At 40.1% G+C, this 11,482-nt stretch overlaps 1 protein-coding gene across 2 annotated transcripts in view; it reads left to right on the top strand.

Annotated features, from left to right (window-relative positions):
- Positions 1-133: 133 nt before the first annotated feature.
- Positions 134-11,482, top strand: part of DNAH10 (dynein axonemal heavy chain 10) — a 57,047-nt gene continuing 45,698 nt past the window's right edge. Inside the window, exons 1-11 of one of the 2 annotated variants that reach the window (XM_074886906.1) lie at positions 134-371; positions 2,371-2,516; positions 3,330-3,435; positions 5,203-5,318; positions 5,803-5,995; positions 6,728-6,885; positions 7,614-7,844; positions 8,493-8,683; positions 9,141-9,339; positions 10,092-10,286; positions 10,898-11,068. In XM_074886906.1, coding sequence (XP_074743007.1) covers positions 134-371; positions 2,371-2,516; positions 3,330-3,435; positions 5,203-5,318; positions 5,803-5,995; positions 6,728-6,885; positions 7,614-7,844; positions 8,493-8,683; positions 9,141-9,339; positions 10,092-10,286; positions 10,898-11,068 — 1,944 coding nt within the window. Of the gene's footprint in view, positions 372-2,370; positions 2,517-3,329; positions 3,436-5,202; positions 5,319-5,802; positions 6,029-6,727; positions 6,886-7,613; positions 7,845-8,492; positions 8,684-9,140; positions 9,340-10,091; positions 10,287-10,897; positions 11,069-11,482 lie in introns of both variants that reach the window. The other variant, XM_074886907.1, reaches the window with a different exon arrangement.

Here is an 11,482-nt window from a genome sequence, read left to right as displayed (position 1 = left end):
GGCGGGAACGCGGCCGCGCGAGGCGGGCTTTGGGCGGGCGGCGGCCTCCTGAGGCGAGCGGCAGGCGGGCCGCGGCCATCGCTCCTCCCTGGCCCGTTGCCGTGACCACCGGGAGGCGTCGGGGGTTGCCGCCATGAGCCTGGACGATGTGCGGCTGCAGTGGCTGCGGGAGCGAGCGGCCGCCGTCCTGGGGCTGACGGATCCGGCGCCTTTCGAGGAGCTGCTGAACCGCGGCCAGGGCGAGGAGGCGCGGGCTGTGCTGCGCTTCTTGGACCGTGGCGCCGAGGACGGGGAGAGCGCGAGCGAGGCGGGCACGGCGCTGCTGCTGCTGCGGGCCGAGCGGCGCGGCGAGGACGGCCAGGAGCCAGTGGGTGAGGCCTCCGGTGTCCCGGCCTGCTGAGCCCTCCCCTGGGCACTGCCTGTCCCCGAGCCCCTTCGCTCTGTCCTTCCCTCCCCAACTCTCTGTTTCCCTCTCCCTCAGGCCTGTATTTTCCCATCTGCCGAGTCCTAGCCCTGTTAGCCCTGTCCTTACCCCTTCCCTGCCTCTCCATCCCTTGGGCTGTGTCCAGTCCTCCTGAACCCCTTCAATCCCACCCATTTCCATGACCTTTCTCCTCTCTGGTTGTGCCTTGGTGGGATTTGCACCATCCCCACTGCAGAGGAGTTATCTCATGCTTTCCTCCCATTTTGTGTGTGTGCAGACGCAGGTGACACAGATGAGTTTCTAGATGAGCAGCAGGTGGAAGGCCCAGATAACCAATTTCCTGAGCAGTTGACTGAAAAAGCCTCCTCTGTGGCATTGGAAGGAAATAGGTGGTTCGAGTGGCCAAAGTGTAGTCGTTGCAGGCCATACCTGACACAGGGCGAAATGTGACTAGCTAATGTGGCTCTCTTGAGCAGATCCAGCAGTATCTGTAACATCAACAGCTTTTCCCAGGCAAGCAGATCTGATTTTGTGGGTGGTGTCCTGGGCAGTGTGGCTAATTAATGTTTTCTGAAGAGCTTCTGCCTCAGGATGCTCCTTTGGAATAAACCTATCCTAGTTTGGCTCTTTCATCTTTTCCAAACAGATGAAAAGAAAGAGGCTGACTGGGATGAACAAAATCAAGCCACAAACACAGATCTTTCATCCAGTCTTTGTGACTTTTTTTACTGGCTTTATAATTTCAGATTTTTGGAGATTGATTTTATTAAAATAAATAGAACAAATATGTTCCCTTCAGTAGGAATGATTTAAGTTCCCTTGCCTTAGGAGTTGCAAGTTCTCTTCTTTATTCTGATGTAGTTTATTGAGGATAAAAGTCATGGTCCTGTAAAGAGTTAAGATTTGTCCAGTACTTTAACCATAGTGTTGCAGAGAAGCCTTTCAGAAAAAACTGGAAAAAACCAAAAATGATGGAAAGGGTGTCAGAAGAGAGCAACAATTTTCCATGGCTCAGAGTTTCTATTCTCTTCTCTACTTTCAGTATCTGTGTAACTCCCACAAGCTTCTGAAACAGTTACTTGCAGAAGCAAAGTCATGGCCTGGTATTTTAGATCCATAAAAGAATTTTGTTCATACTGTGCAAAAAAGATAGGACTGAGAAAGTTAAGTGCTAAAGCCTGGTGTGGGTGTAAGTAGACTAAAGGAATGATACAATTCAACTTCCCACTCTGCACCTCTGAATGGAGGCAGCTGCAGTGCTGCAGGTTAATGCTCAAAAGCAATAAAACAGGGAGAATTATAATTACTTGATACTAATATCAGCACACAAAGGGGCATGGTCTTTCCAGCTGGGAATGCAGCTATGCCTTTTCTACTTCTTTTAAGTGTCCAGAAGCCTGTGCTGAAAGGGGAAGAGGATGTGGTGCACCTTTTCAAAGACAGTATAAAATAAAGTTTGAAATTCTTGACTGGCCCTGGAATTCATGCAGTTGTTCCTGTCTTACAGTGTCTTCACCATCCCTTCTTGTTCATGACATAACCACAAGCATTTTCCATGTCATAGATCTGGCACAACAAAACCCTTAATTGTTTGCATTTCCTTTTACAAAGTGGTTTAATCATGGAATGTACTAATCTACTTATTTTGTCATAAAAAATCAATTACATTGAAAAATGCTGGTAAGGATATTGTAAATAAAGACCAATTACCTGTGGAACGCAGTATAGTCACTTGCTTATTGGGATTCAGATCTTCAGCAGTAGTGCTGTCCTATGGGAAAATGTACGATTAATGCCAGATTTGGATGGTTGATTGTTGAAAGGGAATGCTGAAGGTGGAAGAAAATGCTCAGTCATTTAGTTTGAGAAGAAAATTGAAAGGATCCATCTTATATGCATAGAATACCTGTCCTTTAATTGAGTTCTCTCATGTTATTCTTTCTTAGGGGTGACTCAGAAAAGCAAGACATCCCCTCTGCAATCTACAGACAGTGAAAGTGTGTCAGGTCACGTATCAGCTTTCTCTAGTGGGTCTGAATTGAGTAAACTGGAGCAAAGATTGACAACTGACAGTACGGAACACACAGCACAGGTAAGTCTGTTGTATTTCCCTCTGTTCTTTTGTGGCTATGACTATGCTGGCTTTCTGATGCAAATGTTTCAGTAAAACTGGTAGGCAAATTAAGGAGGTACAGTGCAGAACAAGTACCCAGAGCAGAACATTTCACAAAAACAAGAATTTCCATTCAAAATGAATGGCCTGCCATAGCCTCTGACATTGACTGACAAGATATCGCAAAGGTAATTTGCTTGGTGAAACACTGACTTTTGATGGGAAAATGCAGCAGTGAGTTACTCAGGTACCACATTAGCTATTCCCAGAGCTGCTTGTGAAATAAAAGTTGCAGTTAGAATAACTGCTAGATAAAAACACCATGGAAGGAGCACGTAAGGAACAGTGGACAAAGGCTTTTGTACCTCAAGTCTTTTACATAATTAGATGGTTAGGATGGAGTCTAGGGTTTCTGACTGAACTTGGTTTATGACTGAGGTGTAGGTGGAAGGGGAGTAGGTATTTGCACGTTCTCAGAAAGGTATGGGGAGGTGGGCATTTAAGTGCTTTCTGGTTTCTTATGTTTCAGGCACTAATGCTTTTAGTCCTGTTGGTCTGGAAATCAACATTGTTTCCAAAGCTGATGGTTTTTACTGTTAGCTGAGTGATTTTTTTTTTTTTTTTTTTAACATTTCATTTATGTTAGTAGTTTACTTGGGCAGCAATGTAAAGATAATGGAGTTAAACTACTGATTCTGTCTTATTGTTCACAGCAGGCAAACATTTTCTTGCTGTTAAGAAACGTGGCAGCAAACAGTAATAGTCATACTTCCTTGTTATTTTCTGTTTCAGCTACAGGAACGGAAAGTTGACAAAGTGTGTTTCTACGTGGCTCTTGATGAAATTCCTGAAGAATTTGTGTCAGATTTTACTGTATATTTTCTGAGAGACACCAGAGGTATATGCCCTGAATAATTGCAGGATCAGTGTTTTCAGTCTTTGCATTAAACAGTACTTCACATTGAGAAAAGGTGATAGAGACTGGGATCCAGGATAGTGCCTATCCAGCTTAATTAACTGGGTACGAATACTCTGAGTAGAACCAGGAATCAGGAATGCTTTTCATATAAATTTATGGAAAATTACTTATCTTCTGCATTTTACCAGCAAGGATGAAGCTTTCATGTTGCACTCAGAGGAACTAAGAAGATTTAGTTACTACAGCTGCTAAAACTGTGAAGTGTTTTGAGGATGAGGAGCTGGATGCGAAAGTTAGACCATGAGGTGCTGATAAGCACAACTGGGGTATCAGACTTCCTGACGTGACTCAAATTCTGATACACAACAGCAGCATATTTTATTCTGATAGTTCATACTTTTACCATAAAACCAATGACAATAGTTATTCCAGTATCTGGAGCAGCTCTGGTTTTGGTCACAATCAGACCTCAGTATCTGGCTCTAGCCCCATAGGAACAGCTTCCTCACTAAAGCAAACAGGTATTTCCACACCTGTATCCAGGATCTATCCACAGTACGTTAATTTAGTGCCAGAGACTGGCCACAGCATAAACATTATTTATGTGGGCTCACCCAGCAGTAACATGGGTGGTTTGAAGCTACAAAGTAGTGAGAAGTGGATGGAGAGCAGCCCTGCAGGGAAGGACTTGGGGTATTAGTGGATGGAAAACTGACTGTAAGCCAGCAATATGTGCTCGCAGCCCATAAAGCCAACCGTGTCCTGGGCTGCAGCGAGAGCACTGTGGCCAGCAGGGCGAGGGAGGGGATTCTCCCCCTCTACTCTGCTCTTGTGAGACTCCCCCTGCAGTGCTGTGTCCAGCTCTGGGGGCACCAACATCAGGATATGGACCTGCTCGAGCGGGTCCAGAGGAGGCCACGAAGATGCTCGGGGGGCTGGAGCACCCCCCTGTGAGGACAGGCTGAGAGAGTTGGGGGGGTTCAGCTGGAGAAGAGAAGGCTCTGGGGAGACCTTAGAGCGGCCTCCCAGGACTTAAAGGGGCTACAGGAAAGGGGGGAGGGACTCTTGATCAGGGGGTGTAGGGGTAGGATGAGGGGAAATGGTTTTAAACTGAAAGAGGGCAGATTTAGATTAGATATAAGGAAGAAATTCTTCCCTGTGAGGGTGGTGAGATACTGGCACAGGTTGCCCAGAGAAGCTGTGGCTGCCCCCTCCCTGGCAGTGTTCAAGGTCAGGTTGGACGGGGCTTTGGGCAACCTGGGCTAGTGGAAGGTGTCCCTGCCTGGGACAGGGGGTTGGAACTAGATCTTTAAGGTCCCTTCCAATCCAAACTGTTCTATGATTAGTTTCAGTTTTTCTAGAAACAGGACATTTGAGAAAAAAAGAAAATTATGATAATGTATTTTGTTGGTTTATGGTGGTTCTGTGCAAGATTTTCCTGGTCTGCCTGTAGAATAGGAGTTCAAATCAAGGCCACTGTTTTGTTTGAACAGAAAACTATTTCCTAACTAAAAGGCTGGATTGTAAAGACTTAGAATCAGATGATGTTACTTAAGTATTTTCTGACCTTTCTGAAAAAGCATCTACACTATTAAAACCAGCACTAGTTTTGAAAGTGACTTGCATCAAACCTAGTTTATTGCAAACACAGTTTGCTTTATTGGAGTTTGAACTTATTATGGAAAGGACTTCATGCTTTCTGAATCAAATAATTACATTCAAGCTAATTGTTTGTATACTGTTTAGAAAGAGTTACTGAACCTAATGACCTGACTGAAGCTAATGAGGTCCTTCCTAAAGTGATAAAGTTTGGTCTGCTGACGGATGATACTCTTTTGATGCTAAAGAATGCCATCGCACAGGTAAACGTGTTACAGCTTTTATATATGGAGTCTTGAGTGTTTCTAGGAGTGAGTTGCCTATTTAGTATTCTGCTAACCATATGGACTATGCATAAGAAATACTAATATTTAATGAGTGACCTTCATATGCCAAAATGGAGTTTTTGTTAATATACTTATTTGATATTTTGTTTCCCAAATTTTTGTAAAGATAGGGAGACCAGCAGTATTTCATTGCTTGGCCCTATATGAGAAACATTTAAGAGTGTGACACCAAATACCTTTATTTTCATGCTGATAGACTTTTGTACAAACATGCTGGAGCGATTCCCCCGCAGAACTTGAGGCAGAATGATGTTAAAGAGGTAAAATGGAAAGGAGATGCACTTAAATTAAATTTTAGAACAACATATCCAACGCTTAAGTGAATTGCTAATAAGATGACTTTCATTGTTTTCTTTTTCAATATGAACCACCTAATCTATGGTACTTGTTTGAATTATAGGTGTTTGCACCAGCTCTCTCCTATAGTCAGCAGCAGACTGAGGAAACTTCCTTTCATCCGGATGGTGAAAAAACAGATTCTGAAAAAAGGAATTTCCGTGAGACTGAGCTTGCAGAAAAGAAAGAACAGCCTGTGGAACACTGTAATACTCAGATGAGGAATGAGATTCAAATGAACGGGCAAAAATTCTTAAGTGTCACTCAGCAGACTATACAGAAAACTGAAGGTGAGTGTTCTGCCTGTGCCAGCTCTGTGGTGTGGTACATGACAGCAGAAAGAGGTTCACCTAGGAGTGGCTTTATACAGGATAACAAATACATACAGTTTCTGGGGAAGCTCCAGACCTGATTAAACTTTCTCTTCGCTGATAACAGTAGTATTTGCACTGCCCTGAAGCATAGCAGGCAGTATGGAGAAATGGATGAAATCAGTGATAGTCTTTCAGTCTGGCGTAAGAATAGGAGAGAGGGTAAACATGCCTCATTGCTGAGCAATGTTCAGGGGACTCAGACCATAGCAGGGTATGGAAAGTGGTAGATCGAATGAGACTTTCACGTGGTGTTTAGCATCCTTTCTCTGACAGGGGCTACGGTCATGCTATTAAGGAGAACGTAGTGGCCTATAATAGGCAGATTGATAATCTTCAGCAAAACCCTAATCCTAATTCGTAATAGTTAGAGATTGGGTTAAGGCTTGAAAGCTGAGAGCTTTTCATGTATTTCTAGGAATATATCTTTCTTTGCACTGTGTTAACAGTGCAGCAGCTGGATGTATTTTGCCATATTCTCAGATAGGCAGAGCAGGTGGTATGTTACCTATCCTCGAGTAGCTAACAAGATGGCAGGTGTAAGACATTTCAGTGATGATACTTTACCAGTGCTGATGGAAGAAGACAGTTGATTCTCCATGCCTTTTCTTCCAGTAGAAGATATTAAACTGGTGATGCCAACTGTAAATCTAGATGGAGAAGTGACTGTTCTTGCTGCAGTTCCAGAAGTGGTTGAAGCTCTGGAGGGTTGTGCAATGACCTGGCAGAAATTAATATCCACAGCTCTAGAGAAACAACTGAAAAAAGTTCCACAGGTAATGTTGCCTATAACAGCAAGCTGCTTTTATTCCAGGAGACATTACTTCATTTCCCCCCAAGAATCTCTTTGAATGGTTTGTGCTCATTTTTAATCCATCTTCATGTTTGATTGTTGGAGAACCATTTACTAATTGATGTAAAGTAGAACAAAAGTAGTGAAGAACTGCATGACTCTGGGAAATAGAATATAAATAGAACATAAAGTAACTCACTGCAGATCCTACCCACACAGGATAACTGTGGAAAACTAAGGCACTTTTGCTATCTGTGCTCTTCTAAAGAGCCATGAAATATTAAAAGCTGCAGTGATTTTTTTTTTTAAAAGCCAACTATATTTTTGCTTGAAAAAAAGACATCTCAAATGAAAAAAAAAATCCAGTTGTAAGGTTCTGATTCTGCAAACACTTACACATATGACTAATACCATTAAACATACTGAGGGATTTCATGTCTACAAAGTTACTTGTGCATAAGTTTTTTTTTCAAGCGTGGACTCCCCAGCTCCAGCTCAGGGATATACTCCCCATAAGCAGTTCCCTTCAGTGTGTGTAAAATTTTGATTTCAAGGATCTTCTGTCTGAGTTTTTTGCATGGTTGAATCATATCAGGTTTTTCTCAGCATACAGAATATTGAAAAGAAGGAACAAATATAGTCCTGATTATAGGTTTTCACTCTTGCATAATGGTAATTTAGAATTTTTATTTTATTCCCCTTTACTGGTAGGGTAATGGTCCACTTGCAGAAGTTGACCACTGGCATGAAAGAAATGATACTTTAAGTGCTCTTACTGAACAGACAAAACTTCCAGAAGTGCAAAAAGTCTTGGAAGTATTACAGGAAGCTGAATCTGAGCATATTGGAGATTTACAGGTAGTCTTAAGTGACCTCAGAAAACATCATGTGGAAGCTCTAGATAATGTTAAGTTTCTTTCAACTCTCGAACGCCATTTGAAGGTATGTATCGTTAAGAAAACTTTGTGAAGTTTTAACTGTAATTACCTGAGTTTAGTTTCTCTGTTGATATAATCACTTCTTGTTTATTTTGTACTTTTTATCAGCAATAAAGATATAGTCTAGCTTTTTTATGTTTAATTAAAAAGAGGCTTGCTTATTTTGTTTGAGTTAGAGTTGTTCTAATATTTAAAAGCAGAAGCCCAGAGCTGTGAACAGCTTGGTTTGTAAATCACAACCTTGGGAGAATTTGGTAGCATAGCTGAACTGGGGAAAACAAGGATTTCTCTACTCCATTTTTGAGGTAGCTTCTATGACTGATTACAGCTGATGTCTCAATTTTTAAGTTTTATTGAAGATCATCCAAATAAAGAGTTGAGCCAAAACCAGTCTTGGGACATCTTTTATAGAAAAGAGAATATTAATAAGACAGGACCTAAAAAGCATTTGGAGCAATAAGTGCAGATTTGTACATCCTGAACCGTGTGTGTTACTTAGGCACCAGGGTGTTTCCTTGACTGGGCTGTATATTTAATAATGTCACAGACTTTTTAAACTTCTGGTATCTATAGAATAAATATTGGTTTATTGAATATGAATTTGTGTATTTTCATGACATCTTATTCACAATATTTATAATACATTTAATAGAATTTAACATATGGCACTGGGTTTAATGTTGTCTTGGATACAATACCTTCACTGATGAATGCCCTGAGAATGATATGGATTATCTCATGGCATGACAGCAAGGATGAATGGATGGTAGCCCTTATGGAACAAATTGCATGGGAAATTTCAGCAAGAGTGTACAAAGTTGTGGATTTACATATGCTGTTTAAGTAAGTACTGGATTCCTGTTTAACTAGGCTGTATTATTAAAAGCTTTGCTTGTTTTATATGAAGTGCAGTAGATAACTTTCATCAAGTATGTTTCAGCGTTTTTCACTATCTGAAGTTGTATTAGAAGGTCAGTTAAAAGTCAATTTCTTTTGTAATTTTTATAAATTATTGAATCAGTCCTGAAGAAATAGGTGCTTGTCCTCTTTTGTCTCAAAAGGATATAAATGAATAAAACCAATAGAACTGTAGTGGTAAAAAAGTGGCATAAGTAGCATCAAAATATGTCCTTTCAAAATCAGTCACATTGAAAATTAAGATTTCACAGTTACAAGTTTTGCCTAGATCTTGTATAATTAGAAGCTGCTAAACCAGGGTATATTAATCCAGCTGAGATATAATTTTCTATCTATAGTTCTTCTGTCTGTAGTATCTTAACTGTTTTGATTTGATTAATAGAGAAGATAGAGCTGCTGCAAAAAAGAAAATAGCAGAAGCCAAAAGTACTCTTGAACAATGGAAGAAATGTTATTTTACTGTTCGTGCCCAAATTGAAGAATCAGGAAGAGAGCAACACTGGGAATTTGACCAAAAACGTTTATTTGAAAAAACAGATTATATGACTTCGGTCTGTCAAGATCTGTATGATATTTTGCAGGTAGTAATACAGACAATAAATAAACGGATTGTGTGATCAGTGTCTTATTCTGTAGAGGAGATTCTATTGTATTGTAGTTGTTGAAATGTTAACAGCCTTTAGTTCTGTGAGTGGTTTTGTGTTTAAGACCTGAGCAGTGCCTTTGATTCTACCAAAGCTGCACTTAGTGCTTGAGATGAAATAACTCTTCTCCAGGTACTGGTTGAGGAAAGATACTACTGTGTACATTGCTGTTGTGGACATACAGACTGGTAACAACTGTTCCACAGATTTGGAATTTTCATGTGTTGCTAGCCTAATGATGTAATTTTAGATAAAATAACCATTTAAGTATACTATAAAATAAAATCTGACCATACATGAATCAGTATATCAATTGCAGGATAACGTGTGAATGGAGAGATGCTATGTTGAGGCTAATTTAAGTCAGGGTAACTAACAATATTAGTGGTCCATCAGTGGTCAGATGCTATAGACTGTGAATGTAAAAACTGTGCATGTGAAAAGTAGAATAAAAAGGAGCAATAACTGAGTATTATCTGTTTTAACAACTGAAGCGTTGGGCCTGTAGAGTGGTTTTTTTTCCATAAAGCTACTTAGTGTCTTTTACAGAAATACACGAAATGTAAATCATAACATGTTCTCTGAGTTGTTTTTGTTTTTTGAAGGAAAGAATATCAGAAGGATGTGTTAAAACAGAAAAACACCCCATTAAAAATAAAGCTTTCTGGTATGTTCTTCTGAATTAACAGGTCATTGAAGAGTTTTACAATATATTTGGTCCTGAACTGAAAGCTGTCACAGGGGATCCAAAGCGTGTTGATGATCTGCTGAGAAGAGTAAATGGACTAACTAGTCCCATGGAAGAACTGACTTTTGACCCTTTTAGCATCAAAAGTGCACATGACTGGAAATTAATTATGGAAGAATTTAGAGAAGTTGTTTCAGTAAGTACCACATACTGTGATTTCCCCCCCTCATTACTTCCTATATACAAATACCGTCTAGAATATTGACATTTTCATTTAAAGAAAATGTACATTTGTGAAAGAAAAGAATATATGAGTAAATATGTGAATGAAAATGTGAGGACTTCGACCAGTTTTTAAAGTCAGTACTGTGTTTCCAAGTAGTTTTTGTTTATAGTTCCACTTTATCTTGAAAATGTGAAACACACTTTTTGTTCATTGACAGAATCACTACAGCATGAACAGAGGCTACATATGACCTCCCTGCACTCATGTGCTCACATGTCTCAATCATGTCCTACAAAGAAGTAAAACTTCCTTTTCTGGATTCATTCAGGCCTTCAGCCCTCAGCTGAGAGTACCACAAAGTACAAATTGTTACCAGCAGACACATTAATTAATTCCTTCATTCCTTCCTGCATTAATTCCTGCAGCTTGCTGGAAAGTTTGTTAGTAATTTATAAGACAAAAAGTAATAAAAATATGCTTGACCACTATTATAAAAGAGTATTTTTTTTTGCCTTCCTTTCTTGGTTTTGCAAGATGAATCTGTACGTGACAGGATTTCTTGGCCTTCTTCCTTTGTTTAGGTTATTGAAGAAGAGACCAAAAACTTTATTGATGAATCTTTTAAGACCCTTCGATCAGCAGAAGCTGCATTTGACATGCTGTTAAACTTCAAACACATCCGCTCTCGTGAAACCATTAATAAGCAGATGATGATGAAGTTCAATGATATTTTGGACCAATACTGTAAAGAGGTATTTAATGGAAGGATTTCTTATGTAGTACATGAAGCGCTTTACCTAGTGAAAATCATAAATCTGCGTATATGTCTAAATACCTGTATAGTGTCATTTACTATCTGAAAGACTGGAAAGTTTTACAAAATAAACATAGTAATTGCTCTCACTTTTTTTGGAGCCTATTGGAGAAATAGTACAGTTAATTTACTGAAATGGATGTGCATATCTGTATATGTGTGGGAACTGGAAGAGTGCAACAAGGCTTGTGGCTATTCATTTACCTTGTGAACAGCAGTTCAACATAGTCCTTCCTGAAAAAAATACATCTTTCACACCCTACAGCTTTCTTGTGATGGACAACAAGTTCATGGTGTGACCGAAAGGTGTCAGAGATCAGCTGTGAAGGCAGAAATAATTTCTGACATGTAG

Source organism: Strix uralensis, chromosome 17 (assembly GCF_047716275.1).
Source record: "Strix uralensis isolate ZFMK-TIS-50842 chromosome 17, bStrUra1, whole genome shotgun sequence".
Classification (NCBI taxonomy): domain Eukaryota; kingdom Metazoa; phylum Chordata; class Aves; order Strigiformes; family Strigidae; genus Strix; species Strix uralensis.
Note: the sequence above shows the minus strand (reverse complement) of the source record. Positions and strands in the feature narration are given on the sequence as shown.